The sequence below is a fragment of the Aethalodelphis obliquidens genome, unplaced genomic scaffold (assembly GCF_003676395.1).
Source record: "Aethalodelphis obliquidens isolate GAN/ISIS:26980383/991018 unplaced genomic scaffold, ASM367639v1 scaffold34, whole genome shotgun sequence".
NCBI classification, from domain to species: domain Eukaryota; kingdom Metazoa; phylum Chordata; class Mammalia; order Artiodactyla; family Delphinidae; genus Aethalodelphis; species Aethalodelphis obliquidens.
Window position 1 is genome coordinate 3736538 of NW_020837978.1, and position 18414 is coordinate 3754951.

The 18414-nt window shown below is 43.4% G+C and overlaps 1 protein-coding gene across 6 annotated transcripts in view; it reads left to right on the forward strand.

Annotated features, from left to right (window-relative positions):
* The window catches only part of FARS2 (phenylalanyl-tRNA synthetase 2, mitochondrial), a 383657-nt gene that overhangs the window by 205308 nt on the left and 159935 nt on the right, over positions 1-18414 (forward strand). For all 6 annotated transcript variants that reach the window (XM_027128280.1, XM_027128279.1, XM_027128281.1 and 3 more), the window contains one exon: positions 5316-5476. In XM_027128280.1, the coding sequence (XP_026984081.1) occupies positions 5316-5476 (161 nt within the window). The remainder of the gene's footprint in view (positions 1-5315; positions 5477-18414) is intronic.

Sequence of the window (18414 nt, forward strand, 5' to 3'; positions counted from 1 at the left end):
CCAGAGATGGGAAAGTTTAAAAACAAGAAGAGGAGAAGGAGGAGGGAAAACCTGAGTGCCTCCCATCCGGAATATTCTGTTTGACCGAGGTGCTTCTTTACAGTCAGTTTTATGCTCCAGAGTCTAGTTTACTGGAACCCTCCAGTACTGGAATGTAGAAAAAACTACTGCCTTAAAACCCTGTCAGCCCAGGAGCACCCAGCAACAAATTACAGCTGAGGATTGCCAAAGACCTGAAAATTAGACCTGTCTGGGATGACAATACCTTTAAGTGTCTAGTTATTTATGGCTCTCTTTCTTCCGTAGAGAAGTGGGAGTGCCGTATAAAAGTATGTGCAAGAGGATAAAGTAAGTAGTTCAGATAATCAGGACAAAGAGGATGTAAGGATAAGAAAATAAAACTGGGACAAGAGTCACACAGCGAAACGTACCGCTGTAGAGGTGACCTTGAAAGGATGGCTCTAAGCGTCCACGGGGCCAAAGTAAGGAGTAGATTAGGATCGGTTACGTAAGTCTCGATATCCTTAAACTGAAAAGAATCCAGTTGTTCACGAGAAGGAAGCTTTTCCTGTTCCCATTTTCTTAGATCTGAGACCAGCTTATTTCATGAAGACTCGCAGGAAGACTGAGCGACCTAGTGACCGGCATTCTTGACAAGGAGTTCCTGGCACCTTACGAATGTAATAGGCCGGTAGCTCAGTGCAGGGTTTGCAACTCAGAAGAAGCAGATCTAGATGGGACCAAAACAAAGTGTTTCAAAAACAGAATCTGGTACAGCTCAGCGAATAGACGCCCTTTCTTACAGCCCTTCCTGGTAATAGATTGTCACAAGCAGGCTTTTCAGTAAGAATGATTGTGAGAATCAAGGGTTGTGGGCAGCGGCAGGAAGCCGGAGGCCAGCTGTTCCCTGCTCCTCGTGGAGGTCTAGTCCTTGAGCTTCGACACACGAGCTGGTTGGGATTTCAGGTGCTGATGGGATGGCCCCTTGCTGGCCTGCGCCTGGCGTCCTCTCAGGCCTGTCCTTACTGACAGCCACGTGGGACTGAGGCCCCGAGTCCCACACACCATGTGGATTATTGTATATATGTGATCTTCCTAAATTCATGTATCGGTTTCCTGTCAGATACGTTCCCGAGGAATTTTTATGTAAACAGTCATGCCATCTACAAATAAGGACAGTGTTACTCTTTCCTTTCCAATCTATTAAGCTGCTTTTATTTCTTCTTTACCTTTTTTTTCCACTAGCTGGGAACTCAGACAGAAATAGAAATAGCAAGAGTAGACATCCTTCTCTTCAACCCGACCCTGAGGGCAAAGCAACCAGCCTTTCACCATTGAGTATACTATTAGCTGTTGGTTTTTTTATTGTGTCTTTTATTAGATTGAAGAAGTCCCCTGTGTTCCTCATTGGCTGAGAGTTTTTATAATGAATGGATGTTGAATTTTGCCAGTTGCTTTTTCTGCATCTATTGAGATGATCATGTTTTCTTTTTTAAGCAGCTTATTAAATGAATTACACTGATTGGTTCTCATATGCTGAGCTAACGTTGCATTCCTGGGATAAATCCAGTCGTGATACAATGTCCTTTTGTGTATCGCTGGGTTCCATTTGTTAATGTTCTGTTATAGTTTTTTGTTTTTCTCTGTTCATGCTGCACATGGAATCCTCCTGAATCTGCCTCACTCACCTGCCTGCCGCGAGGCTAGGATGACGGGGTTCACCTGGGACTGTCCGTTGGAGTGCCTCGCGTGGCCTCTGCGTGTGACTGCTGCTCAGAGCTCGGCGGCTGGGTTCTAAGAGAGGGTGTTCTGCAGGGAGATTCCTGGGAGGGAGTGCTGGGTTCTAAGAGAGGGTGTTCTGCAGGGAGATTCCTGGGAGGGAGTGTCTGGAGAGCGGGCATTCCAAGCCACCAGGCACTAGCTGGGTGGCTTTCTCTAACGTAACCTTGGAAGTCACGTAGCCTCACTTCCCTCACACCCTGTGGGTTGAAGCAGTCACAGCCCACTGGGATTCAAGGGGAGGATATGCAGGAGCTTGTGGTCGTTTTCTGAAACCCCACGGATAATGACACTGATTTTCCAGGCTTGGAAATATATTGGCTCTCATAGAAATAAAGAGGTCAGTTCAGCTTGTAACCCATGTTCGCTAGTCACGTGATTTTCTTGAAGGTCTGGCACCGCTGTGTCAGGGGAGGAGTGCTTTGTTCTTATAACTTCTCAAAAATAAACAAGAGAAACTACTGTGTTTTATCTAGCCATGAACATTTTTATCTGGAATATTTCTCCTCACACTTGATAGAAAAGGCACATGGTATAAAGTCCCCCCGTCTTCCTCCACTTGCGCAGTTCTCCCCCACCCCCACCCCCGAAACAGACAGCTGCTGCTTTCCTTTTATAACCATGACATCGCATAACGGTACTAGTTTTCAAACAACTTTAAAACATGTTTCTGAAACGTCTTTTCAAATAAAAAAATAATAAAGAGAGGTGGAATATTAATGTTGCTTTGTGAGTTAGACTTTTTCCTTAATTATTAACTCTTTTAGATTTTATTATGAAATTTTTAGATAAAACCTACCATCTAGAGCCCAGTATCTGTAATTGAAAGAGCAGTAGATTCAGGGTATTTGAGTTTATTTCACATCCAGCAATTTTTAGTGTCTTAGCTTTTGCTCCTTCCATCCGTTACCCTCCCTTTCTTCCCCATCTTCTGAAACTTTCCTAAAGCAAAACAAGAATAACACAGAAGCCCTAGAAGTAGGCAAGAAAAAGAGCAGCAATCTCATTTTTCAAATGGGTGAAAAATATGATATGACGACATTCACAGAAAAGGAGAAAACGATCCTCAAGCAAATGAAAAGCTTACTTAAGATAAACACAAGATAAAAATGCGCTGTTACCGTCTTTTACTTATCAGATTTTGTTTTTATTTTTTTACGTTACAACCCTCATGTACACCTGTATTAAATAGTAGTGGCATAGTACATGCTCATTTTATCATAGACATTTTTCATAACTTCTTATAGTCTGTCACTTGATCAACATTTATTTGTATAATTATGATTTTTAATGACTACACTAAACTGTACTATAACTTTAAGGCATTCCCTAATTTGGGGCGTTTAGGTTGTTTTCATGTTCTTGCTGTAATAAGTTATACAGCTTTGAATATCTTCCTTCATTTATCTTTTTGCTTCTGTTGAATTATTTCCTTAGGATAAATTCCTAATGGAATCAGAAGGATAAAGAGTTTGAGCGTTGTTACGGACCTTTGTATGTGCTGCTGCATTTTCCAAATTGTTACCAGGATAAATAGTGTGACCAGCAGTCACCGAGGGCACTGGGATCACGCAGTGCTCGGCGTGCGGAACCACACCACCAGGCCTGGGCAGTGCCATTTAAAGAGAAGATTATTCTTTTAGGACACAAAAGCAGTGTGTCACACTCCTATTCATTTTTACATTTTTCATTGCAGCCTTCTCTATGGTTTTCAGGCATCAGTATGACTTACTCGAAAGAGGGTGCCTCACCCTTAGCTGCTCTTCTAGGCAGCCGGCCAGGGGTCAGGGGCTGTGCTCCCTCCTTCGTGACCCCGCTGTCTGTGTTAAGCCCCCCTTCCCCGCTGCCTCGCATGAGAGGGCATCTTACTCAGGACACAGGTGGCTCTGCACTTGCCCGGCCACGTGCTTTTCTCCCTGCGTGTCTTCCCTCCCGCTACTGCCGCATTCTCTCTCTCTGTACCTTTTCCTTTTGAGATCTCACTTTGAATATTTTTATCCATTCATCTTTTAAACAGATCATCCAGCGAGGCTCACACTTCTTCGTGGCTGCCGTTGTTGTAGTTTATCCTTGGGGTTTCATTTGTAAGTGGCAGTGGCGCCAGCCCCTGGCCGGAGGCAGGTCCTCTCTGCCGTGTCTCTCCTGCCTGAAGCTTGCCCGGCCGGTGAAGACGTTCCTTCAGTCTGGAACTTGCCTGCATCTTTCTCTGCATTTGGAGCAGCGTTAGTTTTTCGTGTTGGGTAACAGATAACCTCATACTTAGTGGCTGAAGCAGCATGCACTTGTTGTGTCACGACCGCCGTGCGTCAGGAGTCCGGTGCACAGGGCCTGGTCCCCCGCCCAGCGTCTCGACAGGTTGAAATCAGGGTGTCACCAGGCCACGTTCTCCTCTGGAGCTCAGGGTCCTGTCTTCCCTCATTCGGGCTGTCAGGAGAATCCATTTCCTCACGATCGCGGGAGTGAGCTTCCCATCTTCTTGCTGCCGCCAGGGCCTCCCTTGGCTCCCGGAGGCCCCCCTCCAGGTCTGGCCACACCTGGGCCTCCTCTCTTCACGTCAGCTCAGCTCTCCTAAGCCAGCAGGAGACTCTCTGGAGTTTGCTAAGATGGACTTGCATAAAGTAACCTAATCCCAGCAGAGAAACCCTAGGGATTGGGGAGCGGTCCCTAAGGGGTCCCCTCGCAGGGCGTGTGCGTGGGGGTGGGCGTCCTGAGCCATCTCAGCGCCCCCAGCGTCCTGCTCACCCCTCAGAGTCCAGTCGAAATGACGCTGTCTCGTGAGCTCTTCCCTGTGCTGGGCGTTGCTCCCTTGCCCCCTTCGCACAGCAGTTTGTGTCTTCCGTCTCACTCTGCTTCACGTGAACGAACCCGAGACTTCATGTGTTGCCATAGGTCTGAACTACACGCTCACCCTCGGAGGGGCTGGTGCCGCGTGTGCATGTCACCTTGGCAGGCTTGCTCCTTGTGTGTTACTGGGGCAGCTTTTACTAAGAGTCAGTGTGTGTTCTAGTAAACTGAGGGTTCTTGGAGGCTGGACACACACTTCCTGAATATCAGTGGTCCACTGTGGCATGTTTTGAACAAACCTGCCCATCTCGTAAGCCACCTGGGGACAGAGCCTGTGTTTTCTCTCCTCTCTGTAACCTGAACACAGAGGCTGAATGTTGGAAAAAGGGGGAGCGCAGATTACAGGAAAGTATCTCAGAGGCAGGAACCAGGGCTTAGCCAGCCTGGGATTTAAGCAGAAATGAAAGACAGTATTAGAGAAGTTCGACTCCAGAGTGCCTCGGGGAGGGGAGCGAGGGATGTGGGGAGCACGAAAACTGTGAGATGGGGGTCCCCTTGGGTGTCTCCGCGGCCCGCCCCCCAGCACCCTTCTGGTCGGTACTCACCACAGCCTTATCTGGGTGGGTGTCAGGAGTGGGATGGACCTGTGGACCCTCGTGCTCTTTTTGTTTTTTTTAAACTTTTTATTTTATATTGGAGTATTGCCCTTGTGCTTTTTTAACCTGTTGTCTTGTCTTTTTTCTTCTTTGTAGCTGGTGCTGAAGATCAGATCGGTTGGGCCTTTGGCCTTGGGCTGGAGCGGCTGGCCATGGTCCTCTACGACATCCCCGACATCCGCCTCTTCTGGAGTGAGGATGAGCGCTTCCTGAAGCAGTTCTGCGTGCAGGACATCAACCAGAAGGTGAAGTTCCAGGTAACTGACATGAAAGAATCAAGTAGATGATAATTGAGGGGGTTACGTGCCTGAAAATAAAATCATTGTATTTAAAGATAGTGTGACTTTGAAAAGAGGTTTTAAATAGAGATTCATAAACACACAGGAGATCATACACCTCCTGAAATTGTATGCTGAAAAAAGAGGATTTATCAAGCCTGTTAGTCTAAGCAGAGAACAAATTTTGGGCTTTATTAATGGCTATTTTATCATGAAATATCCATCTTTATCACTGATGATACTTTCACAGTTCAGTTTTTTTTTATGCTAATCTAGACACATTGGCTTTCCTGTGGTTAGTGTTTGCAATGTATATTTTTTTCATCATTTTATTTTCACTTTCTGTCTTTATATTAAAAACGTGTCTCTTGTAAACAGTTGGGTCTTTTTGTAAACCCATATTTAATTGGAGTGTTGAATATATCTTACACTTACCATAATTACATGGGATGTTCTTGGGTTTAATTTTATTATCTTAGTTCTTACTCATTTTCTCTTTCTGTTCTTTATTTCTTTATTTGGAAATTGAGGTTTTGTGGGTGTGTTTCGGATGGCTTTTGTATTATATTTTATTACCCTATTGCTATTTAGTTTCACCATTTTTTGTATTATTTTTAATGGTTATTCTAGATTACAATATGTATAATTAATTCATCACACTTTACCGTGAGTAACTGTTACAACTTCATGAAACATTTAACAACCTTACAATAGTGTAATTCTATTTACTCTGCCTTTTTTTGTATTATTATTGTCATATTTTATTTCTTTGTGTATTATAATCCTATAATACGTTGCTCTATTTGCTTCAAATAGCCAATTGTCCTTTAAAGAAATTGAAAACTATATTATTTTATATTTTCCTTGATATTTGCCCCACTGATCACCATTGCTTTCTGCCTATCATGATTTTTCTCTGTGTTCATTTTCTTCAAGTCTGAAGAACTTTGTTTACCATTTCTTGTAGTGCAGCATGAATTTTCCCAGCTTTTGTTTGGGCCTTTGTTTCACCTTTATTTTTAGGACTATTTTCCATGAATATAGATGTCTAGGTTGCCAATGTTTGTGCATGTTTTTTTTTTTCTTTTTTTTTTCTCTTAGCTCTTTAAACATGTCATTTCATTGCCTCTATCTTTTCACTCTGGTTTTTAGCAGGTTGACCTGTGTATGACTTTTCTGTCTGTTATCTTGCTCGGGGTTTCGCTGTCTTAAATTAGTGATTTTCAACCCTCTTTGAAAATTCTCATTTGGTATCCCTTCCAACAATTCTCCTCCTTTCTTTCTCTGCTTTTCAGGTGGCAACTGCATGTATATCCGGCCATTTGCACGTATGCCATAGAACTCTGATGCCCAGGGTTTGACTTTTTTTATTTTTTCACTCTGTGCTTCATTTTGGATAGTTTTTCTTGTCTTAGCTTTGGGTTTACGCATCTTCTCTGTTGTGTCCAGTTAACCATTAAGCCCCTCCAATGAGTTAATCGTTCCAGATATTGTATTCATCAGTTCTACAGTTTCTACTTGCTTCCTTTTTAGAGTTTTTATGACTCTGATGAAATTCTCCATCTTTTCACCCATTTTGTACATTTTCCCTTAAATTCTTTAGCATATTCGTAGTAGTGATTTTTAAGTCCTTGTCTGTTACTTCCAACCCTTTAGTTCTCTGTTGTTCTCCTTTTAATCTCTTTCTTCTTAGCTATGGGTCACATTTTTCCTGCTTCTTCACTCGTCCTGCTTTTTAAATGGTGGACAGCACTTTTCCTCGGGAAGCCCTACCCTTTCCCTGGTCAGGCGGCGAAGGTGATGAGCCTGATCCCTCTGTCGTAAGGAGTAGTCGAACTGAATTTCATGTCTCCTCTCCTCTCAGCGGTGAGACCTGGCTGAGTGGTAGAGGTTGGGGTCTGCGTGTGAGGTTATGTGATCTCTCTCTGCTTTCCACCCAGCTGCCAGCTTCCTCCAGCGCCGATGCTTGCTGAGCAAAAAGACCAGGAGGGAGACTGGGCTGCAGTGAGGGCTGGCTGTCTCTGCATTTTCCAATCTGCCAAGAGCCAGGCCTGGCTGGGCAACATGTGGCTCATCCCTCCTCATGCCAGCAGAGTTTCTTTACCAACCGCAGCTGCCTTCCGCCTACTCGTGCCCAGCGGTGGAAGCTGTGGAATCTAGGGCTCGTCTCTGTCTGGAATTCTGTTCGTTCAGACTTGCATCCACATCTCTTTCGGTATCTTTTATGACAAAAGATTTCTAAATTTATTGTTTTCTCATGCTTACAGTGGGACCGATGGTTTTTTGTGACTTTTATAGCCTAACTAAAAGTAGAACCTTCTATCATTTATTTGATTGTCTGGTTTCATTTTTGTTGGCCTTTTTTTAGAAAAAAACAAAAACCTATTTTTAAACTTTTTACTTTTTTTTAACTTTAAATTTTTTTTTTACTTTTTGCTAAGCTGCTTCTTTTTATTGTAGCACCAGGTCCTTCTTGGTTAATTTGGAAGGAAACGCCATCTAAATGATCAAAAGCAGAACCTGGCTGAGGCTCTGAGTTTTTCTCATTCAGTCTTTCATTTATTCAGTCATTTATTAAATTGGCCAACATTGATGGAACACCAACCAGCACCGAATGGAACACTGGGCTCAACACCGCGGTGGGGCAAGCACAGATGAATGACACAGTTGTGACCACAAGCTAGTGGTTAAAGTCAAGTTTTAAGTGGGCTCCCAACTGTCCTCTCTTAGGAGACACAGAGGATCCAGGAGTAGACAATGGGTCTCTTGTATTAAATGTCATTAAAGAAACTTTCCTGCCTTCAAAGTAGAAAATCGGCGTGTGCATATCTGCACTATTATGTAATTTATATGGTTCCCTTTGTGTAATGGACTTCATAACTTCTGGTAGGGTGGTTAGGATTTGATTGCTGAAAAAGTAGATGTCTGTAAAATGCTTTGTAAGTTATAGATCACAGAGAGCTATTTCCTAATTATTCACTTATAATTATTATCTATTGATTATATTTTGTGTTAGTTTCCTATTGCTAATGTGACAACTTACCACAAACCTAGCAGCTTCAAACAATATGTCTTTATGATTTTACAGTCCTGGAGGTCAGAACTTCAAAATTGACCTGACAGGGCTCAGCCTCAGGTGTCAGCAGGGCCGGCTCTGTCTGGAGGCTCCAGGGGAGACCCCACCTCCTGCATTTGTCAGCTTCTGGGCCCGACCTCATTCCCGGCTCCGGGCTCTGTATCGCTTTACGTTCTTTCCTTTCCTTCCCTGTGTGGTCACGTTGCCTCCTCTCTGAATTTTTGTCTCTTCTTACAAGGGCCCTTGTGACAAGATAATCTCCACATATCAAGATCTTTTCATAATCGTACCTGTAAAGTTCTTTTTGAGCGTAAGGCAACATATTCACGGGTTCCAGGGATTGGGATGTGGACATCTCTGGGGGTCGTTATTCAGCCCATCACATGCACCTTTATCTATTCCATTTCCATCATGGCAAACTGCCTGCTTCAGATAGAATAGAGCAGATTTTGTTGTTAGGTGTAAGTAATACAGATAGTATGAAAGTGTTAGCGATTTTTAACTATTTGTGTGGAGTAGTCGTGTTTCTACACATGAGGGGAATAAGGGACTCCTTTTGTCAGTTCATGTTGTTGGCCTGGCTTAAGAAGAACATTTAACATGATTATAAGAAGATGGCGCAGCTGAGACTGAAGGCACAGAGTTAAGCTGATGTAATCCGGGCACTGACTGTGAGAGGGTCTCCAGTCAGCCCCGTGGGCTCCAAGGTCAGTCATGGACAGACTCCTGGGAAACTGTCAGAGTTAGTCCTTGCTGTCCCTGGGGTACCAGGCATCAACGGCGAGTGCTCTGCTATACGAGGGCTGGGAGTTTCTTACGGCCACGGCTGGCCATTTTCCCTTATTTTGTGTCTTCCTGCAGTCACGGTCAGTGCACCGTAGTCTGGGCATTAATATGTTTAGTGCCTTATCATACTTGCCATTTGTTGAGTGCTGTGTACAAGCTACTGAACTAGTTTGCCTATATTATAGCTTTCATTCTTCAGAGTCCAATGGGGGTTCTATTAACCCATTTTACAGATGATGAAACTGAGGCTTGGAACCACCAGGGAACTCAACCATAATAACGCTGCTAGTAAGGGACCGAGCTAGGATTTTATCTAAAGCTGACTCCAGGGAGCTCCTAGTACTGAGCTGGTAAACTGTTGTTGCCTAAACGGGGCCCTGTCCTGGAGTCAGTAAGATGAAATGGACAGTTCCTGACTTCAGGCCGTTTCCAATCTAGAGGAGGAGACAGATTTATCAAGAGATAATTGTCAAATAATATGAAGTACAATGATGGGGCTACACATAGATGAATGTAGAATTTTGCTGACGCTGACCAGAGCACGTGGAGGTCAAAATTTTCTTCTTTTTTTTTTAAATCCTATTTTGCTAGTTAATTTCTGAATCCTTCCATGTCTCTCCAGAATTGTATTAGGACTTGAGCCTGTGATTATTTGCTAATCTCCAGGGCTTGGAATAGCTCCTAGATCTGGTTTTGCTGTCATTGTCATAAATGTTGTCTGGTAGAGACTTAGTGCAGGATTATGCAGTGTTTCTTCATTCTGTTCCCAAATAAATCCAGCTGGGAGAATCCCATCAGCTTCATTGTGTTGTAGTTAAATTAATGGATCTCAGTTTTTTTCACTATTTCCCAGTGCATTTTTTCCATCTCACCCAAAAAAAGCACGTAAATATTTTTCTTTTGCTGGAAGAAGGATCTTTATCCCAGAAGAAAGTAATAGGAAGAGGTAGAGGAAGAAGCAGGGGAGATGACCAGCCGTAGGACCTTTTATACATGCCCTGTAGTCATCGCTGATAGTCAGGTGCGGAGAGAAGCAGTGAGCAGGAGGACGGACCCATTTGCCGTGGGAACCACCCTGGTGCTTTTATGGAAAGCATTCAGAGCAGACCCTGCCACCCAGTGAGCATTTCATCCACGTTAAGCGTTATTCCTGTTGTCACCACCACCGCAGCCACTGTGAGCGCCGCGGCCACTGTCCTCATGATTCTCGGTCCGTGGTGCCCGCCGTTTCCATCTTCAGCTTGCTTTGCCGGCCTTATGATGCGAGGACATTTCACCAACCCGCAGTCTACTGAGTCCTATGGAATGTGGCCCCGTGTTTGTACTGGGGCCTCTGTCATCAGAGACCTGTGGATTTATGGCTGCTTTTTATTTCTGTGAAAGCAGGGGTCTTGTGATACATTTACGTATTTAGAGAATCACTACCCTGAATTTCTTTCTTGTTTAATACACTTCTTTAGAAAACTAAGAGTGAGGGCCTCAGCGTCTTCCTGTAGCATAGACTGGAAGATGGTGCACACGCTCAACATCCGTGTTACAGCTTCTTGGCATTAACCTGATGGAAATGTAAAAGAACTTCCTATTTATTGACAACACATTACATCTTTAATCTTGCTAATCATCTATCCAATCTGACAAATCATGTGCCATATGTTTTAGGAAAAAGTCTGGCCTTTCTATCTTCGCAACCAGAGGGATAAGTTTATACTGTACAGGATCATTTAAACCAAATACTAATCATTGATGGATCATAAGTTAAAACTTATAGTCTTAGTAATAACTTCATAATGTATGTATATGTATGTCAAACTGTCACCTTAAGATGTATAGTTTTGACTTGTCAGTTATACCTCCATAAAGCTGGGTGGGGGGAGTCATAGTTTTAAAAGGAGATCCTGAGAATAGAGACCAGAGACAAATACAAGTATGAAGGGAGGGATTGCCACAGGGAGAAAGAACGATGTCAATCAAGCAGTGGCCGGGAGGTCAGTGGGTTTTTCCCGGGTGTGGGTATTGGGAGGTACCAGTTACAGGACAGCAGTAGGGATGCTTTTGGCTTCAACCAAGGAAGGCCCGACTGAAGTGGCTTAAATGAGAGGCACAAGAGCAGGAAGCCCTGGATGAAGCTCTGGGTGCTTGAGTGTTTTCCCCTCAGGCTTGAACGACGGGGGCAGGAGCATTAACCATCACCTCATACAACGGGGCCCAGAGGCAGAAAAAGAAACACCCTTCTTTCCTTTTTAAGTGTGAAGAAGTTTTCCAGGAGTCCTCCGCAGACTCTTGTCACATCTCCTCTTTGAGGGAGTTGGAATGGTCTGTGAACTTAGCCTGCTGTACTTATCCTGAGCTCTTAGAGTAAGGCTTAACCGTGCCAGACGTGGACAAGCAGACCGTACAGGCAGCACCATCTCTTACTGCGGCAGCCGTTGTTACGAAGAGGCAGTCACCTGTGAAATGCGGTGGTGCGGCTGCTGGAAAAGCTCTTCCAGCCTTAAACTTTTACCCTCTGCTGCCTGTTGTTTGGAATCACCGCTCAGAGTTTGCTTCCTTCAGTTTAATGCTTTGATTCCCTGGTCAAATGTGAAGTACTCCCTTTGCATGCACCTGGCTGTGCCTGTTTTCATAGGACAGCTGGATGGGATGTGTGGACAGGGTGTGGCTATGGGATACTTTTTTCTCTGTTTGAAATTGAGTATAGAAATCAGAGTCACCAGGGCACATCCACCTGAGTTATAACTACATTGGCCAAAGGAAAGAAGCCTGGAAGGCTAACCTCAGGGTGACTCAGCCTGGGAATGAGACCCTCAGAGCTATCAAAGGAGGAATAGCAAGCGTTGATCAGAGCCCATTCAAGCGAAACATTTAAGGCTTTTATTGATATTCTGGGGACCGAATAAGAGGAAAACAATTTACCTTAACTAAGTTATTAGTCAAGAAAGGCAAGTGTGGCGGTTCTGTATCTCTAATTTGCCTCATCCTGTACGAAAGGAAAAGCAAAACTCTTCACTGTTTCAACTAAGAGTGAGCGCTGCTCCTTTCCTCAAAGGATGAGAGGAGCATTTGGGTTCATCTGAAACTTCAAGTCAGCCTGTGTTTAGACAGAAAAATGAGAGTTACTTTGTGATTACATTATCACACGGCTTTTCAAACTGCATTTCGGTTGGCGTTTCATGTGTATAATCTTGTGGTCTTGAAAATGAAGAATGGTGCACGTAGGCAGTGATTTATATGGTGGATGGCTTAATTATTCTGTCAGTTGGCTGAGTAATGAATCAACTGTTTTCTTTCCATTTGAGGGAAGAATTTATTTTCTCAAGGGCCTCCCTGTGAGATTTATAAATAACAACTATAGACTGTAATTCACGACCAAGGACAGTGGATTATAAATAGATGACCCTTGTAGAGCCCATTCGGCAGAGTTGGAACTCCCAGTTAATTGCTGGTTGGGAACCAAGTAGCTATTGTATACTTATCTTTATTCATGTTTAAAATGATGAAATCTTCTAAATATACAAACATACATTTACTGATTTGATTTGCTAATAATGTAGAACAGTGTACCCTCCACCCAGCAAATTTGCTGGGATTTACCACAGATTCTTATAAAGAAGAAAAGCATTCGAAATGCAGTTGACACACCTGTGCCTCCCTGATGGACGCCCCCTTCCTCTTTCCTCCCCAGAGGTACCTTCAGTTTGATGTTGACCGTCCTCATGTTATTACCGCATTTGCATATATCCAAAAACAATTTGTAGGATTGCTTCAAAATGTAATGCATTAAACGGCCACAGTAGCTAAAAAAAAAGAAATTCACTTTGCTGTGACTTTCACCTGAAACTAACACAACATTGTAAATCAACTATATTCCAATATAAAATTAAAAATTAAATTTAAAATTAATTAATTAAAAAATTCAGAGAGATTTAATGAGGAATTTGATGAGCATATTCCAAAATTTATGTGGAAATGCAGAGAGCCAGAAAGAGCCAAACAACCAAGTTGAAGGATTTGCTCACTTTGACGTCGAGTCTTTTTTTAAAAGCTACAGTAGTTGTGAGAGTGTGGAGCTGATGCAAGATGGACACAGAGGCCCGGAGAAGGCGGGAGCCCAGAAACACACCTCGGCATTATTTCTGGGCTCATGGCAAGGCCTGCACTATGGAACGGGCTGGAGGAGGAGACTTCTGTGCAAAGGAAGCACAGATCATTGAGTATCCATATGGAAAAAGTGAAACTTGACCCCAGACTCCTAATTATTCAACAGTGAATTCCAGGGGGTTTGCAGATCTAAGTGGAAAAGGCAATTTATCAGCTACGGACTTTGAAAAAGTCATCTTACCATGAATGATTCTTTGATTCTTATTGGAGTAAATTGAATTGGGGAGATTGAACTAAATGAACTATGGTAATACAAAATTAAACCTAATTAAATGTCTGAGCTTGAGAGTTTTGGAATAAGTATTTATTTAAAGTGGTTGCTGTAGGTTTTTTGTAAAGCCTTTTATCACATTAGAGATGTTTCCTTCTATTTCTAGTTTGCTAAGAGTTTTTATCATAAATGACTCTTAAAATTTATCAAACCCTTTCGTATATTTTGAGGTGATCTCATGATTTTTTGGCTTTGTTCTGTTGATGTAGTGACATATAGTGATTGCTTTTTGGATGTTAAAACAATCATCTGTTCCTGAAATAAACAAAACTTGGTTGGGATATATTATCTTTTTTATACATTTCTGGATTTGATTTGTAAAGATTTGTTTAGGATTTAAAAATCTGTGTTCAGGGGTGAGATAGGCCTGGAATTTTCTCTTTCTTATGTCCTTACCAGGTTTTGATGCTAAGATTTGTAATATCCTCATAAAACTAATTTGGAACTATTTTTCTGTTCTCTGGATTTTGAAGATTGATGTTATTTCTTTCTTACGTGTTTGATCATATTTACCAGTGAAGTTGTCTGGGCCTGGAGTTTTCTTTGTGGGAAATTTGAAACCACAGATTAAATTTCTTAGTCGCTATTAGGCTCTTCAGATTGTTTTATTTTGTGTCACTTTGTTAAATTGTATTTTTTTCTAGGAACTTGTCCATTTCATATAACTTTCAAATGTGTTGGCATAAAATTGTCTGTAATATTCTCTTATTATCCTGACATTCAAAAAAAAATCTTTAAAAATTAGTCAATAGTTGAGCACAATTACTAACATTTTATCAAATTTTGTGTTCACCTTTTCTTTTTTTCTCCATACAGAGCCTCCTCTTAGAGTTTACTTTTCTTTTTAATGGCATATATTCTTTGACTATTTTTCCTGTGAGCCATTACGAGTGGTAAATTCTTGTGGTCTCTGTGTATGTGAAAATGTCTTCATGTTGCCTCATTCTTGGGTGGTAATGTCAGGGAGTCTAAAATTCCAGAAGGGCAGTCGTTCTCCTGTAGGGCGTTGAAGACGCCTTCTGGCCTTCGTTCCTGAGAAGTCTCACGTGAACCAAAGTGTTACTTCTCTGTAGGTAATGATGCCTTTTCTCTTGGCTAGTGTTTAAGGCTTTCTCTTTACATTTGATGTTCTCCCATTTTACAAAGATGTGTCTTTTTTCTTTTTTTTAAAGTACATCTTTTAATAATCCCCCCATTCATAGGAAGTTTTCCTTTTTTAAAAAAATATTGATTGAGCTTCCCTGGTGACGCAGTGGTTGAGAGTCCGCCTGCCGATGCAGGGGACACGGGTTCGTGCCCCGGTCTGGGAAGATCCCACGTGCCGCGGAGCGGCTGGGCCTGTGAGCCATGGCCACTGAGCCTGCGCGTCCGGAGCCTGTGCTCCGCAACGGGAGAGGCCACAACAGTGAGAGGCCCGCGTACCAGAAAAAAAAAAATTGATTGATTGATTTTTGGCTGTGTCGGGTCTTAGTTGCGGCATGTAGGATCTTCACTGCAGTACTCAGGATCCTCCGCTGTGGCGTCTGGGCTCCTTGTTGCAGTGCGCAGGCTCCTCTCTAGTTGTGGCACGCGATCTCAGTAGTTGCAGTGCATGGGCTCTGTGGTTGTGATGCGTGGGCTCCAGAGCTTGTGGGCTCTCTAGTTGTGGCACGTGGGCTCTCTAGTTGTGGCACGTGGGCTCTCTAGTTGCAGCTCGCAGGCTTAGTTGCCCCACGGTATATGGGATCTAGTTCCCCAACCAGGGATCGAACCTGCGTCCCCTGCATTGGAAGGAGGATTCTTAACCACTGGACCACCGGGGAAGTCCCACGAGGAAGCGACTTGGCGTGGATTTATCTTTATTTATCCCCCTTGGTGCCCAAAGGTACCTTCCACTCCAGGAGAGTCTGTGTTGTTATTGAGGAGTGGTTCCCCTCTATCCCCTCCCTCCCCCTTTTCTGCATCTCCTGAAAAGCTTCTTAGTTATCAGCCATATATCTTAACTATTCTTGGACGGTTTTGATTTCTTTGTCCTCCTGTGCTGGTGAATTTCACAGTAGTTTCTACCAATTCCATAATTTTCTCCGAGTTTTTCTGAACTTAATAACTATTACTTTTCACTTCTAACATCTGTAATTAGTTCCTTTTCTTCTCCACCTTCTTGTTTCATTTCTTTCTGGTTTTGTTTCCTAATTACTTGCTTTTTAAAATGGTTGTTACTACATTTAACTTTCTGAATATCTTCACTATGCTTATTTCAAAATCTTTGACTATTTTATGATGTTAATTTTATCTAAAGCGAGTTCGTATTATGGCTGTTGATTTAGTTGTGTTTCTGCGTATTATAGTCTTTGGCTTTGCAGGCTCCTCTTGAATACATCTTCATTCTTGTCCCCGTTTTTAAAAATCATGACCACTCTGCTCACTGTGCAGCCATCACCACCCTCCATCTCCAGAATGTTCTCATCATCCCAGACTGAAACTCTGCACCCACTAAATAATTGCTCCCCAGCCCCCTGCCCCAGAGGCCCTGGAACCCACCACTTCATTGTCTTTCTCTCTGAATTGACCACTGTGGGGACCTCATCTACTTGCATCTTTTTGTGACACATTTTGTTTGTCCATTCATCTGTTGATGGACGCTTGAGTTGCTCCCACCTTTTTTGGCTATTGTGGAATAATGCTGCTGTGAACATAGGGATAAAAATATCTCTTCAAGACCCTGCTTCCAGTTCTTTTGGGAATTCTCTTCCCCAGAAGTGGCATTGCTGGATCATATAGTAATTCTGTTTTTAACTCTTGATGAACCGTCATCCTGCTTCCCACCATAGCTACACCATGTTTACATTCCCACCAACAGAGCACAAGGGTTCCAATTTCTGTGCATCCTTGCCAAAAGTTATTATTTTCTCTCTTTTTTAATATAGCAGTCATCCTAGTGGGTGTGAAGTTGTATCTATCTCATTGTGGTTTTGATTTGCATTTCCCTAATGATTTGTGATGTTGAACATTTTTTTCATGCGCTCATTGACCATTTGTGTATCGTCTTTGGAGAAATGTCTATTCAAGTCTTTTGCTCATTTTTAATCAGGCCGTTTGGTTTTTGTTGTTCTTGTTTTTATATATTCTAAAGAGTAAATCATTTGCAGATTTGGCCATTGTCGTGCTAGCAACAAATCACTGGCATTACAGATCACAATTGTCAAGCATCGTGGTTGAAAACTCTTTATATAACACATTGAGGCCATTACTGGCTACAAGGTCACTGGTCTTATTTGCATATGGTTTTCTTGGTCCATTCTTTGTTATCTGTTATCTATGTTTTGAGTGTAGCCTGTGCTCTCACTTTAGGTCTTATATGTTAAGGTTCCTAAGGTTCAGATAGTAGACGGAAGAAGCAGTTGATTCCAGCAGGCTTTGCAAACTCTGCGTATAACTTAGACAGATTGGTCGTATCAGTACCCAGCATCATTTTTGAGTGGGTGTTGGGAAAGAATTGATCTGGGATTCAGAAGCCTTGGCCTTAGACCTATCAGGTAGTCACTAGCTTGTTTTGCCTTGGACCGCTCTCTTGAGCGCCAGGTCACTAAGTCTCTGCACTGGTGACATAAGTCCCCTCGGTCACTCTCGAGATCAGTCCACAGTCTGTGATGCATGAAAGTGAATGGGATTTCCTCATCTCCTCCGCCCACCTCAGACAGCACTGCTGCTCCCGGCATTCGTTTAGACTTAATTTTGCCAGTTGAAAAAAACTTGTTCATGGAAGAGATTATGACTGTTCCTGGGCCCTTATCCCTCAGAGAAGTCCTGCCAGGTAGTTGAAATACCTCAAAACTGAATTTGGATTCTAAGACCAAGAAGAGCAAAAAGCAGGTGGTAGTACAGCCTTAGGGAAGGAGAACCAGACCTTTGTCTTCTAAAATCATTTCCTCTGGAAATGACGTATGTATTAAGTAGCCCATCGTGGCCACCCTTCCTCCTCGCTCCTGGCTGCAGGGATAGAAGGAGAGTGGTCCCCCCCACCGCCGCGGTGGCACAGCTGCTGCCCGTCTGTCAAGGTTGTGGCCGTTGCAGGGCCTCTCCTGGCTGACGCGTGTTTGTGCTGACGTCAGCCTTTCCCTCTGCCTTTCCCTCTTGCTTCCATCTTGCGTCTGTCTCTATCCTTCCATCTCTCTGTCTCTCGCTGTCTTTTTCTTTGTGACATTTTCTCTCTCTGTGTCACTCTTTTCATATGTGGTTCTGATCCAAGTTAGCTTGTCAGCATAGCGAGGGGAAATGATCCTCCCAGGCTGCATGAAATCCACAAAGGGAATTGTTTCCCTGCTGTTCGTGGAGACCCTAGTTGACGTGAACGAAATGTGACAGGATTTTCCCAAACGCGAGAACCTTATCAATTATTCATTCCAAAACCTTTTGAGCATCTGCTCTCGTGCCAGGCACTGTGCCTGACGCTGGGGATGCAGAGAGCGCAGCTCCCCGCCCTCGGGTAGCGCACGTGCTGGTGGGGGGACAGGAACACAGTGAAGGGCTCTGATGAAGGTGAGCCTGGGCCGAGTGGAGGCCTGGAGGCACGACCCAGCCCGTCGGTGCTTCCGCTGAGATTGAGGGGAAATGTGGGCGAGGGCATGCTGAGGATGTGAAGGCTGG